This window comes from Rana temporaria, chromosome 2 (assembly GCF_905171775.1).
Source record: "Rana temporaria chromosome 2, aRanTem1.1, whole genome shotgun sequence".
Taxonomy (NCBI): domain Eukaryota; kingdom Metazoa; phylum Chordata; class Amphibia; order Anura; family Ranidae; genus Rana; species Rana temporaria.
Window position 1 is genome coordinate 74,250,716 of NC_053490.1, and position 24,958 is coordinate 74,275,673.

At 44.7% G+C, this 24,958-nt stretch overlaps 1 protein-coding gene across 3 annotated transcripts in view; it reads left to right on the forward strand.

Moving 5' to 3' along the window:
* Window positions 1-517: 517 nt before the first annotated feature.
* SUPT20H (SPT20 homolog, SAGA complex component) overlaps window positions 518-24,958 on the forward strand; it is a 120,136-nt gene continuing 95,695 nt past the window's right edge. For 2 of the 3 annotated variants that reach the window (XM_040340386.1, XM_040340388.1), the window contains exons 1-3: window positions 518-682; window positions 17,588-17,671; window positions 17,753-17,788. In XM_040340386.1, coding sequence (XP_040196320.1) covers window positions 17,669-17,671; window positions 17,753-17,788 — 39 coding nt within the window. In that variant the 5' untranslated portion in view covers window positions 518-682; window positions 17,588-17,668. Of the gene's footprint in view, window positions 683-15,606; window positions 15,633-17,587; window positions 17,672-17,752; window positions 17,789-24,958 lie in introns of those variants that run through there. The other variant, XM_040340387.1, reaches the window with a different exon arrangement.

Genomic DNA, 24,958 nt, shown 5'->3' on the forward strand with positions numbered 1-24,958 from the left:
GCGCCATTCGTAAAACACGTCAGGTCATAACACATTAGCATAAAACACGCCCCCCTCCCACATTTGAATTACGCGGGCTTACGCTGGCCCCATTTACGCTACGCCGCAGCAACTTACGGAGCAAGTGCTTTGTGAATACAGCACTTGTTCCTGTAAGTTGCGGAGGCGTAGCGTAAATACAATACGCTGCGCCGCCGTAACTTAAAGCGCAGCTACCTGAATCTACCCCAGGGATTATAATCCTCTATTACCATTTTCAAAAAAAAAAACGTTTTGCTTTACTGACACTTTTAGTTCTATTTAATAAGCACAGAATGCATAGAGAGCAAATAACCAGCTCCTCCAACGGACAGGAAAATACAAGTGAAAATGAGAGTGATGTGCTGAGTAATATAGGTGGTGTACAGTCCTCCCATGTGTACAGTGCCTGTCTCTGGATCTCATATAGGAGGGGGGGCATAATATTAGCTCCCTGCCTCCTCCTTTATACAGTGAATCTTCTCCTCCAGTCAGACTGTTCGCAGCCATTGTGAATAAAGCTGGCGAGATTTGAATAGAGGCGCCGCAAGGCCTGTATGGAAATGTAGTCTGTTGTGTCCTCGTCGTCGCCTGTTCCGCCTCTGCCTGGCCGCCCCGGGATATCTCGGTTTAGGGAATCGGCTCAGCTGCTCCACGGGAGAAGGTAATCTGGGTCCGGGGTGTTCGGGAAGGTTCGGTGCTGGGGGTGCGGCCTATCCGGGTCATTGTTTACATCCAGAGGTGTCCCCATCTGTGTGTTTGAGTCCCAGCTTCCTATTGTGTGTACAGTACAGGGAGCACTGTGTGCACCCCCAGCATTGTCCTGTATACACATCTATACATTGGAAAAGATAGGAGGTCCAGGACACTGGGGGGGCGATTGTCCCCCAGCGATCGCCTTGTATTGTTGCAGCGATTTGTCGCTAGGAAAATCATAACATTTCTCTACGGGGTCACTAACTGCGGCATTGTTTTTAACGTCTTTTGTCACTCAGCGTTGGAGATTAATCAGCAGCGTTATCACCCGCGACAATCGCTCTTGGGGGTCGTTCACACTTGTGATGGCTCTCTGAAAAGTGATCCACAGTGACCGGCTTTTCAGAGGACTATTTGTCCCCTTCTGGTTTAACCATGTAAAGCATGCCGCATACATTACAGGCACACCCCCTTCTTCACTTGACTGGGTAATTTTGGCGGTGGCATTACATGCGGCATGAGGTGTCATTTCCGCCACGGCACGTGTACAACCCTGTCTGACCACCATTGTGATCGAGCAAAGTTGTGGCTTCTCCCCCCCCCCCAGCAGAGTCCTTAGGCCTGATTCACATACGTGTGAGTGCATTTGCGCACATCGCGGGTACGGCAGCCCAGTCATTTGAATGGGTCGCCCTATTTGCCAGAAAAAGAAAATGCTCCCTAAAGTGGGATTTTTAATGGCAACAACGCGACCAAATTCGTTAAAAGGCCAATGTTTATTTGAATCAAAAAGGGCTGGCAACTCGGGTGCTCTTAAATAAAAGTACTTTATTGGTTACATGGGTACAGGCTGTACACTGACGCGTTTCGGCTTAGACGCCTTCATCAAAGCAAGTGGTTGTAAACCCTATAAAACAACTTTAGTAAGCCTATATTAAAGAGGAAGTAAACCCTAATGGGGTTTACTTCCTCTTTGTTTCCCTGCAAAGGTAAAGCATAATGGGCTAGTATGCATTGCATAGTAGCTGATTATGTGTCACTTACCTGCAGGAGAAGCCCGCGATGTCCACGTCTTCCTCACTAGTAGCAAGCGTCCATCTTCACCCCTCTTCTTCAGGGGTTGGCAAACTCAGGCTCTGTGACTGGCCGGAGTTGCGTGACGTCACCCCGTGGATGCGCGCGGGAGCCGCCTTTTTCGGCATGACTCCGTTCACAAAACAGGACGCTCAGTGCGCCTGCACCGTAAACATCAGTGCCGTTTAGGTTTAAGAGATATTTGTTGCACCTACAGGTAAGCCTTAATCTAGGTTTACCTGTCGGGATAAGTGGCCTGTAAGGCTTTACAACCACTTAACGCCCGCCGCACTATTTACGTCCGCAAAATGGCACGGACAGGCAGAAGGGCGTATATATATACGTCCTTGCCTTTGCGCAGGTCGGGGGTCCGATCGGGACCCCCCTCGCGGCGGGCGGATTCCCTCGGGGAGCGATCCGGGACGACGGCGCGGCTGTTCGTTTATAGTCGCTCCGTCGCGATAGCTCCCCGGAGCTGAAGAACGGGGAGAGCCGTATGTAAACACGGCTTCCCCGTGCTTCACTGTGGCGGCGCATCGATCGTGTCATCCCCTTTATAGGGAGACACAATCAATGACGTCAGACCTACAGCCACACCCCCCTACTGTTGTAAACACACACTAGGTGAACCCTAACTCCTTCAGCGCCCCCTGTGGTTAACTCCCAAACTGCAACTGTCATTTTCACAATAAACAATTCAATTTAAATGCATTTTTTGCTGTGAAAATGACAATGGTCCCAAAAATGTGTCAAAATTGTCCGAAGTGTCCGCCATAATGTCGCAGTCACGAAAAAAAAATGCTATAAATTTTGCGCAAACCAATCGATAAACGCTTATTGCGTTTTTTTTTTTTTTTTTTACCAAAAATAGGTAGAAGAATACGTATCGGCCTAAACTGAGGGAAAAAAAAATGTTTATATATGTTTTTGGGGGATATTTATTATAGCAAAAAGTAAAAAATATTGCATTTTTTTCAAAATTGTTGCTCTATTTTTGTTTATAGCGCAAAAAATTAAAACCGCAGAGGTGATCAAATACCACCAAAAGAAAGCTCTATTTGTGGGAAAAAAGGACGCCAATTTTGTTTGGGAGCCACGTCGCACGACCGCGCAATTGTCTGTTAAAGCGACGCAGTGCCGAATCGCAAAACCTGGCCTGGGCATTTAGCTGCCTAAAGGTTCGGGGCTTAAGTGGTTAACCAGTTCCCGACCCCCGCATGTACATATACGTCCACAATATGGCACGTACAGGCACATGGGCGTACACGTACGTCCTCGCCTATTAGCGGGTGGGGGGTCCGATCGGGACCCCCCCCGCTACATGCGGAGGTCGGGTCCGCTCGGGGAGCGATCCGGGACCACGGCGCGGCTATTTGTTTATAGCCGCTCCGTCGCGATCGCTCCCCGGAGCTGAAGAATGGGGAGAGCCGTGTGTAAACACGGCTTCCCCGTCCTTCACTATGGCGGCGCATCGATCGCGTCATTCCCTTTATAGGGAAGACACGATCGATGACGTCATTCCTACAGCCACACCCCCCTACAGTTGTAAACACACACTAGGTGAACCCTAACTCCTACAGCGCCACCTGTGGTTAACTCCCAAACTGCAACTGTCATTTTCACAATAAAGAATGCAATTTAAATGCATTTTTTGCTGTGAAAATGACAATGGTCCCAAAAATGTGTCAAAATTGTCCGAAGTGTCCGCCATAATGTCGCAGTCACGAAAAAAATCGCTGATCGCCGCCATTAGTAGTAAAAAAAAAAAAATTAATAAAAATGCAACAAAACTATCCCCTATTTTGTAAACACTATAAATTTTGCGCAAACCAATCGATAAACGCTTATTGCGATTTTTTTTTACTAAAAATAGGTAGAAGAATACGTATCGGCCTAAACTCAGGAAAAAAATGTTTTTATATATGTTTTTGGGGGATATTTATTATAGCAAAAAGTAAAAAATATTGCATTTTTTTCAAAATTGTCGCTCTATTTTTGTTTATAGCGCAAAAACTAAAAACCGCAGATGTGATCAAATACCACCAAAAGAAAGCTCTATTTGTGGGGAAAAAAGGACGCCAATTTTGTTTGGGAGCCACGTCGCACGACCGCGCAATTGTCTGTTAAAGCGACGCAGTCCCGAACTGTAAAAACACCTTGGGTCTTTAGGCTGCATATTGGTCCGGGGCTTAACTGGTTAAAGGGGAGTTCCAGCCTGTTTTTAAGTTTATTAATAGTCAGCAGCTACAAAAAGTGTAGCTGCCGGCCGGGGCTCCGCTCCTCGCCCCCCCTCGCCGGCCGGCATCTTCATTCCTAGTGTGGGAACCCGGCAGTGACAGCTTTCGGCTTCACGGCCGGGCACCCGCTGCGCATGCGCGAGCGGCACGGCGCCTTCCGATTGGACAGACGCTCGCCTACAGGGAGGGGCTGCAATAAGGCGATTAAGCTATTCGCCTTACCAGCCCCCTCGGCGGAAGGAGGAAGTGGGACAGGAAGTCCCCCTTCTCCTGAAGCCCCCACTCCCCCCCCCCCCCCAAAAAAAAATTACATGCCAAATGTGGCATGTAAGGGGACAAGGAGTGGATTAAGCGGAAGTAAAATTTTTAGGTGGGACTCCGCTTTAAGGCTTACCTGTAGCTACCCTGGATATCTTCTAAACCTGCACCCCTGTCCCCTGCATGTGCCGATGTTATTGGCACATGCACACTGGGAAAAACTAAAGCAATGACACCATTGCTCCAGTCACTGTGCGGTTAAAGGCGGTTCCCGCGCGCATTCGCGGGAGTGACGTCATTGCGGTTTCGGCCAATCACAGCGCCGGAGCCGCGATACCCGGAAGTAAGTGCCGGGAGAGATGTCGGCGGCTCGAGGGGGAGACGCGGACCGATGCGGAAGCTTCGATCTGAGGTAAGTAATACATAATGAGCTAGTATGCTATGCATACTAGCTCATTATGCCTTTGTCTTGCAGGTTTTTATGTTTTTTTGGTGTAGGGTAGGGATGAGCTCCGGCGTGTTGGCACAGTCCACGTGCAGAGCCCGTTAGGAAGTGTGCACGATGTTGCACTAACCACAGGCAGGGAGACATTTCCCGATCTTGGCAGCCGAGCATCAGGACAATGTCTCCCTGCCTGTGATTAGCGCAGCGCCGTGCACATTTCCTGACTGGCTCTGCCCGTGGACTGTGCGAACACGCCGGAGCTCATCCCTAGTGTAGGGTTTACTTCCTTGTGAAGGCTTCTTAGCCGAAACGCGTCAGTTTATAGCCTGTAACCAATAAAGTACTTTTATTCAATAGCATCCGAGTTGCCAGTCCGTTTTGATTCAAGTATTATATTTATGGGGCCTGAACGTCCTGGCTAGAGCACCGGATCACAGTTGGTGGACTTCTATATTGGCAGTGGAGCTGGCGTAACATTTTGTTTTGCAAATGTTTATTGGTACATGTAAGAAGGATCAATCATTTTGTGAACACATGATGGAATCATTGCAAGCATAAACCGTATGTGATATCGAATAAATTACCCAACAATATCCAAAAACGCTCTTCGGTAGCCGACACGTTTCAGGTTCAGCAGCGCATTGCGGGTGGTTTTAACCCTTTCTTGGCCGCTAGCGGGCGTTAAATGCGCCCCGCTAGCGGACGAAATGCGGCGCAAATCCGCCAATAGCGTCAGCTGTAAAAATAGCGCCGTTTTCCCGCTGATGCTATGGGCAGCTCAGTGTGAAAGGTCTTATTGGCGACCGCTTCCCCTCTATCTCTGAGCACGTCAGGTTCTCTGGCTGGCAGAACCATCACTTCTAGTTGGACTGCAAGCCGCAATCCCAACCCTATGCTGCTCTCTTGCTTCTGGATAGGCCCTCAGCCAGTTGCGCCTGGGCATAGCAGCCCGGGCAGTACAACACGTGTCCACCCACACAGCTGTCCAGGTGGCACAGATCCCAGATGACCTGACTCCACCCAAATATATATGTTCTCCCAGCAGGCCAAGGGGTTTATGAAAACCCCTGCCCATTGGCTAAGTTACACCTATATACTCCTAAAGGGGTTGTAAAGGTTTGTTTTTTATTTTCTAAATTGGTTCCTTTAAGCTAGTGCATTGTTGGTTCACTTACCTTTTCCTTCCATTTCCCTTCTAAAAATGTTTTTTCTTTGTTTGAATTTCTCACTTCCTGTTTCTCCTCAGTAAGCTTTCCACCATCATCCGAGTCATTCTGGCTGGGGGTTACTCAGCCAGAACACCTTACTGAGGAAGAACAGGAAGTGAGAAATTCAGACAAAGAAAACAACATTTAGAAGGGAAATGGAAGGAAAAGGTAAGTGAACCAACAATGCACTAGCAGGAACCTATTTAGAAAATAAAAAACAAACCTTTACAACCCCTAAAGGCAAATATTTTTTTTTATTTTTTTTAAATAACAAACATGTTATACTTACCTCCACTGTGCAGCTCGTTTTGCACAGAGTGTCCCCGATCCGTGTCTTCTGTCCTCGGCGGCTGTCTCGGCTCCTCCTCGCAAAAGCTTTTCACCTTCATGCGAGCTCACATGGTGGAAAGCTTTTGCGAGCGCGCTCCCGTGATACATCGGCGGGCATAGCCGCCGACTGTATCACTCGGCCCCGGCGCGCCGCGTCATCCGCTGTGATTGACAGCAGCACCAGCCAATGGCTGCGCTGCTATCAATCCGTCCAGCCTAGCTAATCAACGGCCAGGCTGGGAACCGAAGAGGATCACATGGACGCGCACAGGACTTTCGAGGGGTCAGGTAAGTAAAACGGGGGTTCGGAAGGGGGCGTACCGTCGGATTACAACCCCTTTAATCTGTCCTTGTTTTCCCCTTCTTATATCTAAGGCCACCTAGCGACAGAAGAGAGAAGTGCAGCAATTCCAGACTTGGGGTGAACTCAATTGATCCCTAACAATGAGCCATGGTAACTACACCTGGCAAGTAAATTTAGGAGCAACCCTGCCTAACATCAGGGTGCTACATATTGTTCAGATGTTTCCCTGTCGGAGCGCCATCCTTCTTGGCAGTCCTATTTGCGATAAACGCCGAAAAAGAAGGCGCGACCCGCGTTTAGCAATTGCCAGGCACTAAATCGCGTGGTGCTGCGGCATCGTTCGGTTTAGCCTGCATGAAATTGCGTTGCAGCTGCCAATTCGTGGGGGCGTCATAAAGAATTATTGGGACCCCAGCGCATCTGCTAAAGAGCAACGCGTTTCTCTGGGGGTCCGGAACGTTTTAACCATGAAATGCACGCTGCAGTCATATGCATCAAACAACGTTGGAGGGTGGATTTGGCACCGCTTCTTGAATAGCTCACTCTCAGAGATGGTGCTGCCTACTAAACGCAAGATGGTGTGCCATTTTTGCCACAGCGTCTGTACACCCCTCATAAAAAAAAAACACGCACAAGAGGGTGAAAACGCCTAATGCATTACCCAATACAAAGAAACCAAAAAGCCAAATGGATACTCACAGAAGACGAAAGTAATAAGCATGACAACATATCCAATCATCAACCAGAGTGATTTTGACTGGTACATAGCATGCGTTTTAGGGGCGCACCCTTTCCTCAAAGCTCTGGGGAAGGGGGTGCATCTCCAAAATGCGTCCGTTCACCAACACTGCTATGTACCAGTCAAGTCACTCTGGTTGATGATTGGATGTGTTGTCATGCTTATTACTTTCGTCTTCTGTGAGTATCCATTTGGCTTTTTAGTTTCTTTGTCTTGGGTAATGCATTAGGTGTTTGCACCCTCCTGTGTGTGGTGTGTATTTTTTTTATTTGTTGTCTTGTTTTTGGATTCCCCCATCTGAGGAGGGCTGCATTGTTGCTCCACTGGAAAGGTAGGGTACATCCCTGTTTTGGGGCGTTATATTTATTACAAGGGGGTAATTTAACTGTGTAGTCAATCGAATCCGTTTGTGATCGTTTCTCCAACTGGCCTTGGGTTTGTGAACAGCTAGGCCTCTTTGTCAGAGGTGACATTGCCCCCATTTAAATGGCCTACATGATGTCATTATGTATTTTTTATTTAAAGGGAATCTGTGTTCTTTTATATTGTGTGTGTGTGTGTGTGTGTGTGTGTGTGTGTGTATATCATTGGTAATTAGGTACACATTCAATGCAAATCCATCGGTCTGCACAGACCAATTTAAAACCGTGCTGTCTCTAGGTAGGTTATTATTATTGGTTTAATTTGATATGTCAAGTCATTTTGCAGTGATGCTTGTGTACATTTTATGCATGTATGAGATCGTCACAAAAGGGAGATCTGCAAATCTGTATATAGTATACAATCATAAAAAATGGCAAAGCATACAGCGTGTGCAAAACATAAATTTGCATTAAAATTAATTTATTTTTATTTTTTTGAAAACCTTTTTATTTTGGACACATTAGTATCTTGTTGGAAATATTGCAAGCAATGTTTTGTGTTGCATCATTTTAGACTAGTAGTGACTGCCCATTATCTTCATATTGCATGAGGCCAGGAAAAGACTCTTTCGGCCAGCCGATATCCATTCAAATAATGAACAGGCAGGATAGTCCTACTAATGCTGGCCATACACTATACGAAAAATTGTCCGAACCCATTTTGAAAAAACTAACATGTGGCCCTGAGCGCAAACGATGGTGCCATCATGTAATGACCGATAAATCGTTCAGAGGACATAAATAAAAAAAAAATTGGTTAGTTTTTTTACATATACCTAGTGCACGCAGTTCAGACGGGAAACATATTAACTAGGGTTGTCCTGATACCGATACTAGTATCGGTATCGGGACCGATACTAAGCATTTCCATGAGTACTTGTACTCGGGGAAAATGCTCCGATACTTCACCCGATACTTGACTTTCCCTGTATCCTCCTTCTTCAGTTCCCCCCCATCCGTTCTCCTCTCCGTGTCCCCCCTCCATGCCACTGCTATCCTCCTGGGTTCTGCTCTCCCCCACCATGCTTTGTGTGCCCCCTTCTGTACCGCTGCTATCCTCCTTGGCTCTGCGCTCCCCCTCCATGCTCCTTGTCCCCCCTCTGTGCCGCTGCTATCCTCCTCGGTTCTGCTCTCCCCCTCCGTGCCGCTGCTCTCCCCCTCCGTGCCGCTGCTCTCCCCCTCCGTGCCGCTGCTCTCCCCCTCCATGCCGCTGCTCTTTCCCTCCGTCCCGCTGTTGTCCCCCTCCGTCCCGCTGTTGTCCCACTGTTGTCCCCCTCCGTGCCGCAGCTGTCCCCCTCCATGCTCCGTGTCCCCCCTCCGTGCCGCTGCTTCCCCCCTCCGTGGTGTCACTCTCCATGTCCTCCTCCTCCACCCCCTCTGTCAGGATGGAGAGCGGCAGTAGGAGCTCCTACCTTTTCCGAATGAACAGAGTCAGTGATCACTGACCTATGTTTACAATGTTTCAGTTTATGAATGGATAGGAGCCTCTGACTTCTCTCCATTCATTTTCAGTGCAGCTGAGAAAGGGACTGTCCTTAGTCCCTTTCTCTAAGGACAGTCCCTTTGTCCCAGATGTCAGAGGTCTGTTAAGACCCCCCGATATCTCACCAAAGCCCCCCAACAGGGCTAAGAAAAAAAATATAGCAATAAATAAAAATAATTAATTGTAAAAAATAATACATATTAAAATAAAAATAAAAACACAAGAAAGCATTGTAAAAAACAACAAAAAATTGTGAAAATGTTTAATTGTAAAATAAAAAAAAATACTGACACATGACATAAAAAAAAAGTATTGGTAATCGGTATCGGCCAGTACTTAAAAAAAAAGTATCGGGACTTGTACTCGGTCTTAATAATGTGGTATCGGGACAACCCTAACATTAACCTTTCAATTTATCGTTCGTTCGGCAAGAAAATTTCCAAACTTGTCCTTCGTTTTTTCGTCTCAAAAAACATCCCAACGATTATCGATTTTGTGCCCATGAACTGTCCAAAAAAACAAACGAACTGTCTAAATAACCGAATTTGTCGTATAGTGTATGGCCAGCATAAGACTACATCAGTCATTGCTCAATTGATTCTTCCATAGAACCTGTAAAGCTGGCTACAGACTGCATGATTTTATTTCCTGCAACCACGGGTTGCAGGAAAAAAAATAGCCCGGTTTCCCCATCAATAGCAGAGCTATTGTGTTCTCCTGGCGGGGAAGCTGTCCCAGCTGGAAGAACACACAGTGATTATTGATAGGGGCTATAGCCCTGGCAATGATTGCATGAAAATTCTGACAGGCTGCTTGTACCCAAGTTGATTGATCGATGACTTGGCTGAGATTCGAATGGTCTGTGGCCAGCTTAAGTTTATCAGTGGCAAAGAGTATTCCAGTCTGTGAAGACCTAATATACACACTGGGGCCCGGATTCAGAAAGGACTTCCGACGATGTATCTCCAGATATGCCGTCGTAAGTCAAAATGTTCGCCGGTGTATCTATACGCTTATTCAGGAAAGCAGATACGCCTGAATTTTGGCAAGATACGACCAACGTAAGTCTCCTACGCCATCGTATCTTGGGTGTATATTTACGCGGGGCGCTTCCGTCGAATATGTAAATGAACTATATACGTCGATTCACGAACGTACTTGCGCCCGTCGCAGTAAGCTACGCCGTTTACTTAAGGCGTACGTTCGGCGTAAGTTTGCCCCTCATAAAGCAGGGGTAAGTCATGTTGAGATATGGGCGTGGGAACAGCGTCGTATTTTACGTTGTTTACGTAAGTCTTACGTGAATGGGGCTGGGCGTAGGTTACGTTCACGTCGCATGAATGGACCCGGCGTATCTTAGGGAGTAAATTCGACGTGATTCTGAGCATGCGTGCGCATGCGCCGTTCGTTCCGCCATGCATTTACATGGGGTCACGCTTCATTATAATACAACACGCCCACTGCCTTGCTACTTTGAATTACGCGGGCTTACGCCAGCCCATTTACGTAACGCCGGCGTAAATATGGAAGCAAGTGCTTTGTGAATACTCAGCTTGCCTCTCAATGTTACGTCGGCGTAGCGCATATGAGATGCGCTACGCCTATCTAAAGATGCGCCAATCTCTCTGAATCCGGGCCTGGATGTTTACCCAGCTCTACTGAACACCTTTCCCCTGGCAGGAGAAAAGCTGCGTCAAAAATATACCTAAAGCTGCGTTTTTGTAAATGCATTTTGACGTATTTAGGTGCGTCACGTGCTTGTTAATTTGTTTCATTGTCCAGAAGAATAATCTTTTCTGGCAATTGAAATGAATTTAAAGTGTTACTAAACCCAGGACCCTGCATTCACTATTTCTGGTCTCCCCAGTACATGGAAATGCACGACTTTTAGTAAATGTAAATGTCTAAATACTTTTTCTCCTCAGCAGTATATACAGTAGCAGTCTTGTGACTTCTATCTGTGTCTGGTTAAAGCTTGTAGGAGCAGTTTACATTTTCCCCTGACTGTCCTATGAGGCTGCATGACCCCTGACTCTATCTGGACAGTGCCCGGTGCTGATCACATGCACACTCCCATTAGAAAAAAATAATCTCTAGCAATACACACAATTGAGCATGTGCAGAGTGCCCCCAAGGCTCTGATGTATTGTGAACACTAAAAGAAGGGGAGGATCAGAGAAGACAGGCTCAAACAGCCTTTTTTCACAGTGCAGAGTATTAACCCTTTCACGGTTAAGTCTATTTCTGACATTTGGTGTTTACAAGTTAAAATCCGTATTTCTTGCTAGAAAATTACTTGGTACCCCCAAACATTTATATATAATATATAGCAGAGAATAAAATGTTGCAATTTTTTTTTTAAAGTAAAGTTAGCCCAATTTGTTTGTATAGTGTGAAAGATACTGTTACGCCAAGTAAATAGATACCAAACATGTCACGCTTTCTGTCACGCACTCGTGGAATGGTGACAAACTAAGGTACCTAAAAATGTCCATAGGGGGCAATTACATTTTTTTTTACGGTTACCAGGTTAGAGTTGCAGGGGAGGTCTACAGCTAGAATTATTGCTCTCGCTCTGGCAATCGCGGCGACACCTCGCATGTGTGATTTGAACACCGTTTACATGTGCAGGCGCAACTTCCGTATGCGTTTTCTTTGCTACGCAAGCTCGCGGGGACGGGGGCACTTTAAAAAAAAAAGAAGAAAACGTTTTCTTATTTATTTTTATAATTTTCAATTGTGTTTTAAAAAACAAATACAAATTTGATCACTTTTATTGCTGTCACAAGTAGGGCTGCAACTAACGATTATTTTCATAATCGATTAGTTGGCCGATTATTGTTTCGATTAATCGATTATTCGGATAATAGCCTAAAAAAAATAATAATTTGCATTTTTACATTTTTTTTGGACCAATTTGTTGGGCAGATTACAAAACACAAATTGCCGCAAAAAAACATTACATGCTTTTCTGCAGCTTCTCCATTGAAGTATATTGAACCAAAAAAAACAAAATAGCACCGTTTTGCGTTAAAAAGTCCTTGCCCTTTCCAAATACGCAGCAGCTGAAAAAAAATCATGGATGTGAACGTGTCCCATAGGAAAACATGTAAATGAACTGTGGTGTGAACCAGGCTTGAGATGTTTAGTAACATAATGGGGGTTAAAAAAACAAAAATAATTACAAAAAGAGCAAATAATCGCTACTGTAAGAGCCGGTTCACACTGAGGCGACTCGTCAGGCGACTCAGCCGCCTGACAAGTCGCGTCCCATTGTATTCAATAGAACCGTTCTAATAGGAGCGACGCAAGTCGCTCCGACTTAGAAAAAGGTTCTTGTACGACTTTGGGGGCGACTTGCATTGACTTCAATACAGAAGTCATTTTGCAAGTCGCCTCTGAAGTCGTCTTCAGGACGCCTTGCGGAGACACCCCCGAAGTCGTGCCGCCCCAGTGTGAACCGGCTCTTAGGGGTTCATTTTTTTACGGTGGGACAGTAAAAGTAATATTTACAGTAGCGATTTGCTTTTTTTGTACTATAAAAGGCAAATTTTTTTTTTTTTTAACCCCATTATGTTACTGGCCGATTAATCGATTATGGAAATTGTAATCGATTAATTTCATAATCGATTAGTTGTCGATTAATCGATTAGTTGTTTCGGCCCTAGTCACAAGGAATGTAAACATCCCTTGTGACGGTAATAGGTGGTGACAGGTACTCTTTATGGAGAGATCAGGGGTCTAAAAGACCCCCAATCCTGAATACTGTGTATTTTTTTAAAACCGGCGCCATTGGCAGTCGAGTAACCTGGAAGTGACATCATGATGTTTACACTGAAGAGACTGAATCGAAGCCGTTCATGGACTTGTTTCAGTTTCGCTCTGGGCACTGGAGGCGGCAGATTACGGATCGGGTCTCCCGGTGGCATGGGAGTTCTGGTAAGAGTGGCGGAGGTGGCGGGAGGGGGGGGGATGTCTCCTCCGGGATAACAAACGAGCGGCTTTTAGCCTGCAGCTGCGGGCATCATCCCGGTATAACCACTGAAAGCCGAGTACGCATTTGTGTGTACGCTCGGCGACAAAGGGTTAAGGCCCTTAGGGCCCTTTCACACCCACGGATCCCGTGAGGATCTATTCCTTATAGATCCGCTTGCTCAGAGGAGATCGCTCCGTTCATCCCTGTTGAGCCGGCAGATGACAGGGTGGTCCCTGCACACTGTGTGCAGGGACCGCCCTGTCAGATCTCTGCTCTCCTCTATGGGGAGATCTCTGCTCTCCTTTAAACGGATGGATGAAAAACGGACAAACGGTCCGCATGTGTGAAAGGGCCCTTAGATTCCACAGTGAGTATAACAAGCATGCTTTACTGCAGGGCTCAAAATTTCAAGTCCTGAGCCACTAGCCAGGCCTCAAGAGTTACTCGCCACCAGTTGCCCCACCTAATTCATACACTGCCCTGTGGCTAATTGCACCCGTAAACACGCCCTCGTAGATTATCTCATGGAATGACAATGTTTTATGCAGAATCAAGTTACAAAATTAAATATTACCAACAACAACTTTAACAAAATGGGACAGGGCACTGGGGGCAGACCAGAGGGACAGGGCACTGGGGGCAGACCAGAGGGAGAGGGCACTAGAACTGGGTCTCTTCCCCATTCTCTTGCTGTCTCCTCTGCAACTCCCATCCATCCTCTCTCTCTCTCTCCCAATCATCTCATCATCAGGAGCCTGTGTGTGCGGCTCCACGCTTGCATGTCACCACTTCCCCCTTTTATTCAGGCTGACAGTGAGGAGAGGAGGTGCAGCACAGCGGGAGGGAGTACAATCCAGCGCTGAGATCCACACAACTGCACAGCCGTTGTCACCATAGCACAGCGCACATTGACAGCGCACAGCACACATTGAGACCAGTCTGTTCACAGTGCTCAGGCTAAACTTACACAGAGCACAAGGAGAAGAAAACTGCACAAATTAGAAGGCTGCCGCTCTCATGTCAGGGCAACTTTCAGTGAGCGCTGCACCGGAGTGGTAATTTTTGCAATCTTCCACCACACTCATTACTTTCTGCTCTCCAGCTACATTGGTCGGGGCCCGGGGGAGGGGGGCAGGCTCAGAGAGGTTATACTGTTAGGTCCCATGGCTTAATGAGAATTGTAAGGAGAGCACCTGTGTACTGCTCTGCCTGTGCGCGGCTCACAAGACTTCTTTTCCCGAGCATGCACCTTTCCTCTTCGGCCGCCAATCTCATCGGGACTCTAAGTGTAGGCACAGATTGGAGGGAGATTGCTCATGCAGCCCTGTCATCACTCGCCCCCAGCTTAAATCCACTCGCCAAATGCTAGCAGGCGAGTGGAAATTTTGAGGGCTGATTTACTGCATATACAGACCGATTTTACTGTTGTGGGTTTAGTAACACTTTAAAAGGGCCTAGTGTTAACGTGAGTTTAGATGCATTTACATGACCCTGCCTCTAAACGCCTGTAAATGTGTACATGGCCACATAGGCTAACATTTGAGGGGCGTTTAGAGGCTTCTAAATGTGGCGTTTTTAATGCCCAGTGTGCATGAAATGAGGCCTAAGGCCCCGTACACACGAGGGGACATGTCCGATGAAAACGGTCCGTGGACCGTTTTCATCGGACATGTCCGCTCTGAGTTTTCGGTCTCTTTCTGGCTGTACACACCATCAAACCGAAATCCCTGCGGACAGAGAACGCGGCGACGTAGAAGACACCGACTTTCTCTATCGCGCGAGTTCAATGCTTTCACGCATGCATCGAATCAATTCGACGCATGCGCGGGATTTCGATCCGCTGGTTAGACGTACTAACCAGCGGACATGTCCGACGGACAGCTCTCCAGCGGACAAGTTTCTTAGCATGCTAAGAAACATTTGTCCGCTGGATATCTGTCCGCTAGCCTGTACACACGATCGGATCTGTCCCCTGAAACTGGTCCGCGGACCAGTTTCAGGGGACATGTCCGGTCGTGTGTACGAGGTCTTAGGCTTAAAGGAGTTGTAAATAAAAAAACATTTTTTGCTGAAATGACTGTTTACAGGGTATAGAGACATTATAGTTAACCGATTCCTTTTTAAAATGATTAAAAATAGATAAAAATCAATCATATAATGTACCTGTAGTTTCTAGTTTCGTTTTTGCATGTTGTTTCCTGCCTCTCTGCTGTACAGAGCCAATACAGGGCAGTGATGGTTTGGAAAACTAAACTGATTGGTGCTGTGGGGTTTTAGACACACAGTAATCGCACCTCCTTGACTAGTGACCACAGAGAGAAAGCTCCCAGTACTGTGGTTATCAGGAAACAGACAACCAGGAAGTGTGGAGATCAGAGAAGAATTACAGTAACTTGAGAGCAAAAATGAACAATGAGGACATGAAAACAGCACTGCATTAAGGTTTATTTTGTGCATTGACACAAGTTTTTAATGCATTTTGAATTTGGAGTGGATAAGTTAACAGCCATTGACCAAAGCTTGTAGACAAAATGTTACATGTGCTTTGTTGCACTACCTTGACTTCTGTAAGCCTCCCAATGCACTAGAACGCAGAAAATGGGGCATGTTCGATTTATCATAACCCATTACACAGCACTGGGGAGATGGGTACAGACTAGAGCTGCACGATTAATCGTCAAGAATCGTTATCGCAATCTTTTTCCCGTTGCGATTCTTGACACAGGGTTTTGCAATCTTTGACATGAAAATAATTTTCTCTCTGCACTTTGGTATGCAAAGAATTTCCTCTCTGCTCTCAGCCAAAAGTCAGTCTGGGCAATCTGCAATCTGTTTTGAAAACATTCTTTATCAGTGCAAAGTTAAGTCTAAACATTGTATCACATCAAAGGAATAAACTTCTGTATGTAAATTGGGAACGTTTAACCCTAAACACCAAACCTTTTTCTGACAGCTCTTTTCAAGTTAAAATCGTTATTTATTTTTGCTAGAAAATTACTTAGAACCCCTAAACATTATATATTTTTTTAGTAGAGACCCTAGAGAATAAAATGGCGGTTGTTGCAATATTTTATGTTGCACTGTATTTGCGCAGCAGTCTTTTTAAATGCAATTTTTTTGGAAAAAATTAATTTAATGAATTAAAAAAAAAAACTAGCCAGTAAAGTTAGCCCATTTTTTTTTTGTATAAATGTAAAAGATTTTACGCCGTGAGAATCGTGAGAGAATCGTGATCTTCATTCTAAGCAAAAAAATTGTGATTCTCATTTTGGCCAGAATCGTGCAGCTCTAGTACAGACCCGTAGGATGTAGTGCATTACAACGTATGCAGTAAAGCACAGCAGTGCTAATGTGGTGAGGTGAATGCCAGCAGATTGAACCAATATTTTATCCGCTATCCTTCTTACCAGCTGTAATTGGGTAGGTGGCTTCATGTCTCTGGTGACCCAGCCCTAGTATTGGCACAGGGCTCGACAAATCCCGGGCGCCAGGTCGCCATGGCGACTAGAAATAGGGTCCTGGCGACTTGGCTTGGAAGGGGGGCAAGAAAAAAAGAAAAAAAACATTTTTTTTTTTTTTTTGTGAGCTGGCTCCATCTGGTGGTGAGCCGTTGGCATTATAAGTTATTACCACCAGATGTGTAAGCTGGCGCCATCTGGTGGTGGCCGTTGGTATTACAAGTTAAGCATTACAAGTTAAACAGCAATTTTAATGTAATTTTTCACTATTTTTCACTATTTTCACTGCCATCTTCTTCACTCTAATTAGAACCCCCAAACATTATATATATTTTTTATCCTAACACCCTAGAGAATAAAATGGCGATCGTTGCAATACTTTCTGTCACGCCGTATTTGCGCAGCGGTCTTACAAGCGCAATTTTTTTGGGAAAAAATTACACTTTTTTTAATTAAAAAATAAAACCGTAACGTTATCGCCATTTTTTTTTAATAATATGAAAGATAATGTTACGCCGAGTAAATTGATACCCAACATGTCACGCTTTAAAATTGCGTCCGCTCGTGGAATGCCGACAAACTTTTACTCTTTAAAATCTTCATAGGCGACGTTTAAAAAAAATCTACAGGTTGTATGTTTTGAGTTACAGAGGAGGTCTAGGGCTAGAATTATTGCTCTCGCTCTACCAATCGCGGCGATACCTCACATGTGTGGTTTAAACACCGTTTACATATGCGGGCGCTGCTCACGTATGTGTTCGCTTCTGCGCGCAAGCTCGTCGGGACGGGGCGTGTTTTCTGGCTCTTAACTTTTTTAGCTGGCTCCTAGATTCCAAGCAAATTTGTCAGCCCTGTTGGCAGAAATGTAACAAGAAAAATCAATACTTTATTTGTTTTAGAAATCCATTTTTCACTTTTATTTTTTATTTTTATTTACAGCTCTTTAACCACTACAGATCACCATGGTCATCCATTAGCTGTGACTTTTACCTCTGACTTGAAAACTCCAGCCCGGCCATAATGGTAATGATTCTCTATGTTCATTGTGTGGATGGCCTATTGTATTTATTGGCTTCTCTAATATAGAATTCTATCTTTTTACAGCAACAGACCTTAGAATTGGCACTGGATCGGGCTGAGGTAAGGATCATTTTTTTTGTGTTTTTTATTTATTTTTATTTTAGGTTTGAGCCCGTGAGCCTGCAAGGATGTATAAATTCTTTCCTTTAAATTGGCGTTGTACATTTTTTTTTTTTTTTTTTTTTTTTTCAATTGAGGTTGTCAAAACAGGTTTTGTAGAGCATTGTAGAACAAAATCATATTTACTAGTGAGGTGACTGGGAACCAGTATACTATCAACTGACAAGTTTGCACGTGAAGAGCGCTAATCAATCCCTGGTGTTCAGTCCCTTAAAGGGTCACTAAAGGATTTTTTTTTTTTTAGCTAAATAGCTTCCTTTACCTTACTGCAGTCCTGGTTTCATGTCCTCATTGTTCGTTTTTGCTTTGATGTTGCTGTAATTCCTCTCTGTTCTGGACACTTCCTGGTTGTCTGTTTCCTGATCACCACAGTACTGGGAGATTTCTCGCTGTGGTGACTAATCAAGGAGGTGTGTCTAAAACCCCTCAGCACCAATCCAGTTTCGTTTTGCAAAACTTTCCCTGCCCTCTATTGGCTCTCTGGCTCTGTACATCAGAGAACCAGGAAACAACAGCAAAAACGAAACTAAACTGTAGGTACATTATATGATTGGTTTTTATCTATTTTTAATCATTTTTAAAAGGAATCAGTTAACTATTATGTCTCTATACCCTGTAAACAGTCATTTCAGCAAAAAATTTTTTTTCCTTTAGTGACCCTTTAATTTTCGTCGTCAAAAAGAATTGCAAGTCACAAATTAGGCCTTGCTGCAGACTGAGCGTAAACTGGGTTTACAGGGAAACAATAGGTTGATTTCCCCATCAACACAGTCAGTGTTGATGGGGAATCCCTCCTGTGGGGCCATTGTGTTCTCTCAGTGGGGGAGGTATGGTGGGGACCCACCCCCCGCCGGGATTACACAGCGATTACTGCTAGCGGGTATAGGAGCCACCAGCAATAATCACATTTAAAATCCAACAGGCTGATTGTACCCATGTTGATCGATCATATACAGTCTGCTCATACTTTGTTCGGATCTCGGCCGCTCCCTGCTGAACAGTCCGAGATTCAAATAAATTCAAGTCTATAGCCAGCTTTCTCCTACCCAACAAATGCAGTATTTAAATGCATTTTTTTCTTTAAGGGTTATTAAGACTGTTCCATTATGCAGGTAAAGGACCAGACCCCTTTTTGCGATTCGGCACTGCGTCGCTTTAACTGACAATTGCGCGGTCGTGCGACATGGCTCCCAAACAAAATTGACATCTTTTTTTCCCACAAATAGAGCTTTCTTTTGGTGGTATTTGATCACCTTTGCGGTTTTTGTTTTTTGCGCTATAAACAAAAATAGAGCGACAATTAAAGAAAAAAAAATCTATATTTTTTTTACTTTTTGCTATAATATCCCCAAAAATATATAAAAAAAAACATTTTTTTCCTCAGTTTAGACCGATACGTATTCTTCTACATATTTTTGGTAAAAAAAAATTCCAATAAGCATTTATTGATTGGTTTGCGCAAAAGTTATAGCGTTTGCAAAATAGGGGATAGTTTTATAGCATTTTAATTAATTTTTTTTTTTACTAGTAATGGCAGTGATCAGTGATTTTTTTTTTTTTTCATGACTGCGACATTATGGCGAACACATCGGACACTTTTGACACATTTTTGGGACTGGACCATTGTCATTTTCACAACAAAGAGTGCTATAAAAATGCACTGATTACTGTGAAAATGACACTGGCAGTGAAGGGGTTAACTTATAGGAAGCGCTAAAGGGGTTAAGCGTGTCCTAATTTTGTGTTTCTTACTGCAGAGGGGTGTGGCTGGGCATGTGACATCACTGATCGTCGTTCCCTATGACAGGGAACAGACGATCAGTGACACTCTCACTAGGAAACACGGAGAGGTTTGTTTACACTTACCTCTCCCCGTTCTTCCTCTCTGCGACCCGATCGCGGGACACCGGCGGCGATCGGGTCCGCAGTCACGGAGCACGGGACCGGGTCATGAGCGCGCCGCCGTAGGCGCGCTTGCGACCCACGGCTGGGCTTCTTAAAGGGGACGTACCTGTACGTCCATATGCCCAGCCGTGCCATTCTGGCGACGTAAATAGTCGTGCGGAGGTTCACCCAAAAATACATTTTTAACATTACATTCAGCCGAGTTGTCCTAATGACAAAACGGCTGTTTGTTTGTTTTTTTCCCCCGTACATACCGTATTTCACCGCCGCTTCCGGGTATGTCTTCTGCGGGACTGGGCGTTCCTATCTGATTGACAGGCTTACGACCGTCGCATACTACGCGTCACGAGTTGCCGAAAGAAGCCGAACGTCGGTGCGGCTCTTTACGGCGCCTGCGCACCGATGTTCGGCTTGTTTCGGCAACTCGTGATGCGTAGTATGCGACGGTCGGAAGCCTGTCAATCAGATAGGAACGCCCAGTCCCGCAGAAGACATACCCGGAAGCGGCGGTGAAAATACGGTATGTACGAAAAAAAAAAACATTAGGACAACTTGGCTGAATGTAATGTTAAAAATTTATTTTTTGGGTGAACCTCCACTTTAAGGGGTTAAAGAGGAGGTCCGGGGGGAAAAAAATTAAAAGCCAGCAGCTACACATACTGCAATTGCTGGCTTTTAATAAATGGACACTTACCTGTCCTGCTGTCCCTCGATGTCGGCAGTGGGGTTTCCAAAAGGCTACACTTCCGCCGCCATTGCGGGTAAGGGAACCCGGCAGTGTAGCCTTTTCGGCTTCATGCTGGAGGGGGAAGGAATTCGATGAGCGGAAGTTCCACTTTAGGGTGGAGCTCCGCTTTTAGGCTTCTACCATTTTTGCCTTATTTTGGATGTATTTCTATCAGTGGTAGTGTCCAAGCTTGCCCACTTCTTCTTGCCTTTTGCCAGTGAGGAGGGCCATCATGAGGGGAAGAAGTGTCTGAGCATTGCCTGTTAGAACTGAAGATATGTCCAGTCGCCTCTAGGTACTCTTTTGTTGTTGGCCACCGGAGCTGAATTACTTTAGTCCTGGATTTGCATTTGCAAGCAAATATGGTTGCGTCTGCCCCATGTACTTCCTGGCCTATTACTATACCACTTCATGAGATGTTCTGTAGAAGACCCTCCTAGTAATTACTGATTTTTTTTTTAAAAAAATTTTTTTTATTATTATTATTATTTTTTTTTACTTCAGCTCATACATTTTTTGTCTTCAGGCTTGTCAGTAAGCCGGGAGAAGCGGTTCTGTGCCTGCTAAAACCTTTGTCTTCTGTGGTTGGGCAATTTGCCTAATTCTAACGCAAGCATGATCTGGAGGATGTAACAGAGAAATACATTTTAATGACAACATGAAAACCTGAATATTACGGAGGATCATATGAGGGTTTATTAAATCCACAGGTATTTGGCCACAGTACTACTAGAAGAAACACGCCAGCCTACTCCTTACTGTGGTCATTCTACATACCATCTCCGTATTACAGCAGGACCTATACAGTATATTCACATCGTGATTAACACCTCTTCGTCTAGAAACCTGTTACCTTGGATCCAGAAGCTTTGTTGTTTTTTTACATTTAACTGTTCAATAGCTCCCTCCCTGTAGAGACATTAAGAATTATAACATGACTAGCTATCTGTACGCCTCCCTTTGTACTTTCCAGGATAACCACAATATACACTGAAGAGTGCAGGGCTGCCTGGCTTGGCAATTCTTTATTTTTCCATCTGTCAGTTCTCTTGATCTCACTACACTCATTAGGATGTGCTTTGCTTTCTTAGCTTAAAATATGGAACTATATGGTAGTTACATTTCTCAATTTATAAAACATAGGTGTAAGTGAGGACAGAAAACTCTCGGTACATACAGAACATGGAAAACAAATTGAATCCTCCAGCAGCTTGTTCCAGACATAGCAGTGCAATGTCTGAAGTTTATGGCTAGGATACAATTGTTCCTATTTTATTCTTTACATACTGTAGCTCAAAGCATACGCAGGAATAATCTTTAACCAGTTAAGCCCCGGACCAATATGCAGCCTAAAGACCCAAGGTGTTTTTACAGTTCGGGACTGCGTCGCTTTAACAGACAATTGCGCGGTCGTGCGACGTGGCTCCCAAACAAAATTGGTGTCCTTTTTCCCCCCACAAATAGAGCTTTCTTTTGGTGGTATATGATCACATGTGCGGTTTTTAGTTTTTGCGCTATAAACAAAAATAGAGCGACAATTTTGAAAAAAATGCAATATTTTTTACTTTTTGCTGTAATAAATATCCCCCAAAAACATATATAAAAACATTTTTTTTCCTCAGTTTAGGCCGATACGTATTCTTCTACCTATTTTTAGTAAAAAAAATCGCAATAAGCGTTTATCGATTGTTTTGCGCAAAATTTATAGTGTTTACAAAATAGGGGATAGTTTTATTGCATTTTTATTATTTTTTTTTTTTTTTACTACTAATGGCGGCGATCAGCAATTTTTTTCGTGACTGCGACATTATGGCGGACACTTCGGACAATTTTGACACATTTTTGGGACCATTGTCATTTTCACAGCAAAAAATGCATTTAAATTGCATTCTTTATTGTGAAAATGACAGTTGCAGTTTGGGAGTTAACCACAGGTGGCGCTGTAGGAGTTAGGGTGCACCTAGTGTGTGTTTACAACTGTAGGGGGGTGTGGCTGTAGGAATGACGTCATCGATCGAGTCTCCCTTATAAAAAGGATCACTCGATCGATGCGCCGCCATAGTGAAGGACGGGGAAGCCGTGTTTACACACGGCTCTCCCCGTTCTTCAGCTCCGGGGAGCGATCGCGACGGAGCGGCTATAAACAAATAGCCGCACGGTGGTCCCGGATCGCTCCCCGAGCGGACCCGACCTCCGCATGTAGCGGGGGGGGGGTACCGATCGGACCCCCCACCCGCTAATAGGCGAGGACGTACGTGTACGCCCATGTGCCTGTACGTGCCATATTGTGGACGTATATGTACATGCGGGGGTCGGGAAGTGGTTAAAGGGGCTGTAAAGGTTTGTTTTTTATTTTCTGAATATGTTCCTTTAAGCTAGTGCAGGGCTCGACAAATCCCGGGCGCCAGGTCGCCATGGCGACTAGAAATAGGGTCCTGGCGACTTGGCTTGGAAGGGGGGCAAAAAAAAAATGAGATTTTTTTTTTGGGGGGGGAGCTGGCGCCATCTGGTGGTGAGCCGTTGGTATTACAAGTTATTACCACCAAATGTGTAAGCTGGTGGTGGCCGTTGGTATTACAAGTTAAACAGCAATTCTAATGTAATTTTTCACTATTTTCACTGCCATCTTCTTCCCTCTAATTAGAACCCCCAAACATTATATATATTTTTTATCCTAACACCCTAGAGAATAAAATGGCGATCGTTGCAATACTTTCTGTCATGCCGTATTTGCGCAGCGGTCTTACAAGCGCACTTTTTTGGGGAAAAATGTACACTTTTTATAATTAAAAAATAAGACGACAGTAAAGTTATCCCCATTTTTTTTAATATTATGAAAGATAATGTTACGCCGAGTAAATTCATACCCAACATGTCACGCTTCAAAATTGTGTCCGCTCGTGGAATGCCGACAAACTTTTACCCTTTAAAATCTTCATAGGCGACGTTTAAAAAAATCTACAGGTTGCATGTTTTGAGTTACAGAGGAGGTCTAGGGATAGAATTATTGCTCTCGCTCTACCAATCGCGGTGATACCTCACATGTGTGGTTTGAACACAGTTTACATATGCGGGCGCTGCTCACGTATGTGTTCGCTTCTGCGCGCAAGCTCGTCGGGACGGGGTGCGTTTTCTGGCTCCTAACTTTTTTAGCTGGCTCCTAGATTCCAAGCAAATTTGTCAACCCCTGAGCTACTGCATTGTTGGTTCACTTAACTTTTCATTCCATTTCCCTTCTAAATGTTTTTTTTCTTTGTCTGAATTTCTCACTTCCTGTTTCTCCTCAGTAAGCTTGCCCCCATCATCCGAGCCGTTCTGGCTGGGGGTTAGTCAGCCAGAACAGCTTACTGAGGAGGAACAGGAAGTGAGAAATTCAGACAAAGGAAAAAAACATTTAGAAGGGAAATCGAAGGAAAAGGTAAGTGAACCAACAATGCACTCGCTTAAAGGAACCTATTTAGAAAATAAAAAAATGAACCTTTGCAACCCCTTTAAACTAAACTTTTGTAATGCTTATGTAGAGCAGACACCTAATAACCACTCCAACCAATGCTTGTACTCTCCATACATTTAATCTCCTGCTTCACCATTTGACACCCTCTCCAAGACATAGTAATCTATGTGGTACTTTATCTTTGGGGAGTTTGACCGTTTCCCCTTTTGACTGTTGGGTTAAGGTGATGGTTCTTAGCCTTGTGTAAGCTCTAATCCGATTGGTGGACTAGGGTGAATGCAATTGTGGAGACGTGAAATATAAGGCAATTTTGGAGGCGGTCAGCGTGGTCCAGGGACACCAGGAGGAGAATTTATTCCCCCGCGGTTCTAAGAGACATAATATCAGGCGTGTGGGACTATGTAGTGGGGTCATTATCTGGAGGTGAGCAGATGTTTCGTCAGATATGGCGACCCGTCAGAAAGTGTAACGGAAGTGACGTTTAGTCGCCGCCATCTTTCTAAACCCCGCACTCGTCCACAGTAAGGATACACTGAGAAGGGGTAAGCGGACATCTTGTTGCACCCATTGGAGTTTTGCATCTTAGACGTTTTTTCAGAGCGTGAAATACAATACTTAGAACTCCATCTGACTGTTAATGTTCATTTATTTAAAGCTGTGGCAAGCGTACTGATCTTACACATTTGTCAATCTGACAGAAGTTCGCTGCTTTTAAAATTCAACATCTACAGTAAGACGGAGTTGTAAGTACTGTATTTCACTATATAAACTCATTTTACTGTTTAAAAAAAAAACGGTAGAATGCAAAACTCCGGTAGGTGTAACAAGATGTCCGCTTACCCCCTTCTCAGTGTATCCTTACTATGGACAAGTGCGGGGTGTAACAAGATGGCGGCGGCACGTCACTTTCTGATGGGTCGCCTAATCTGATGAAACACCGCCATTTTAGTTAGAGGTGGTGGTCACTGGATAATATAAATTAATAATTCTATAAACTATCACCTAGAGTTGCACAATGGTGGAA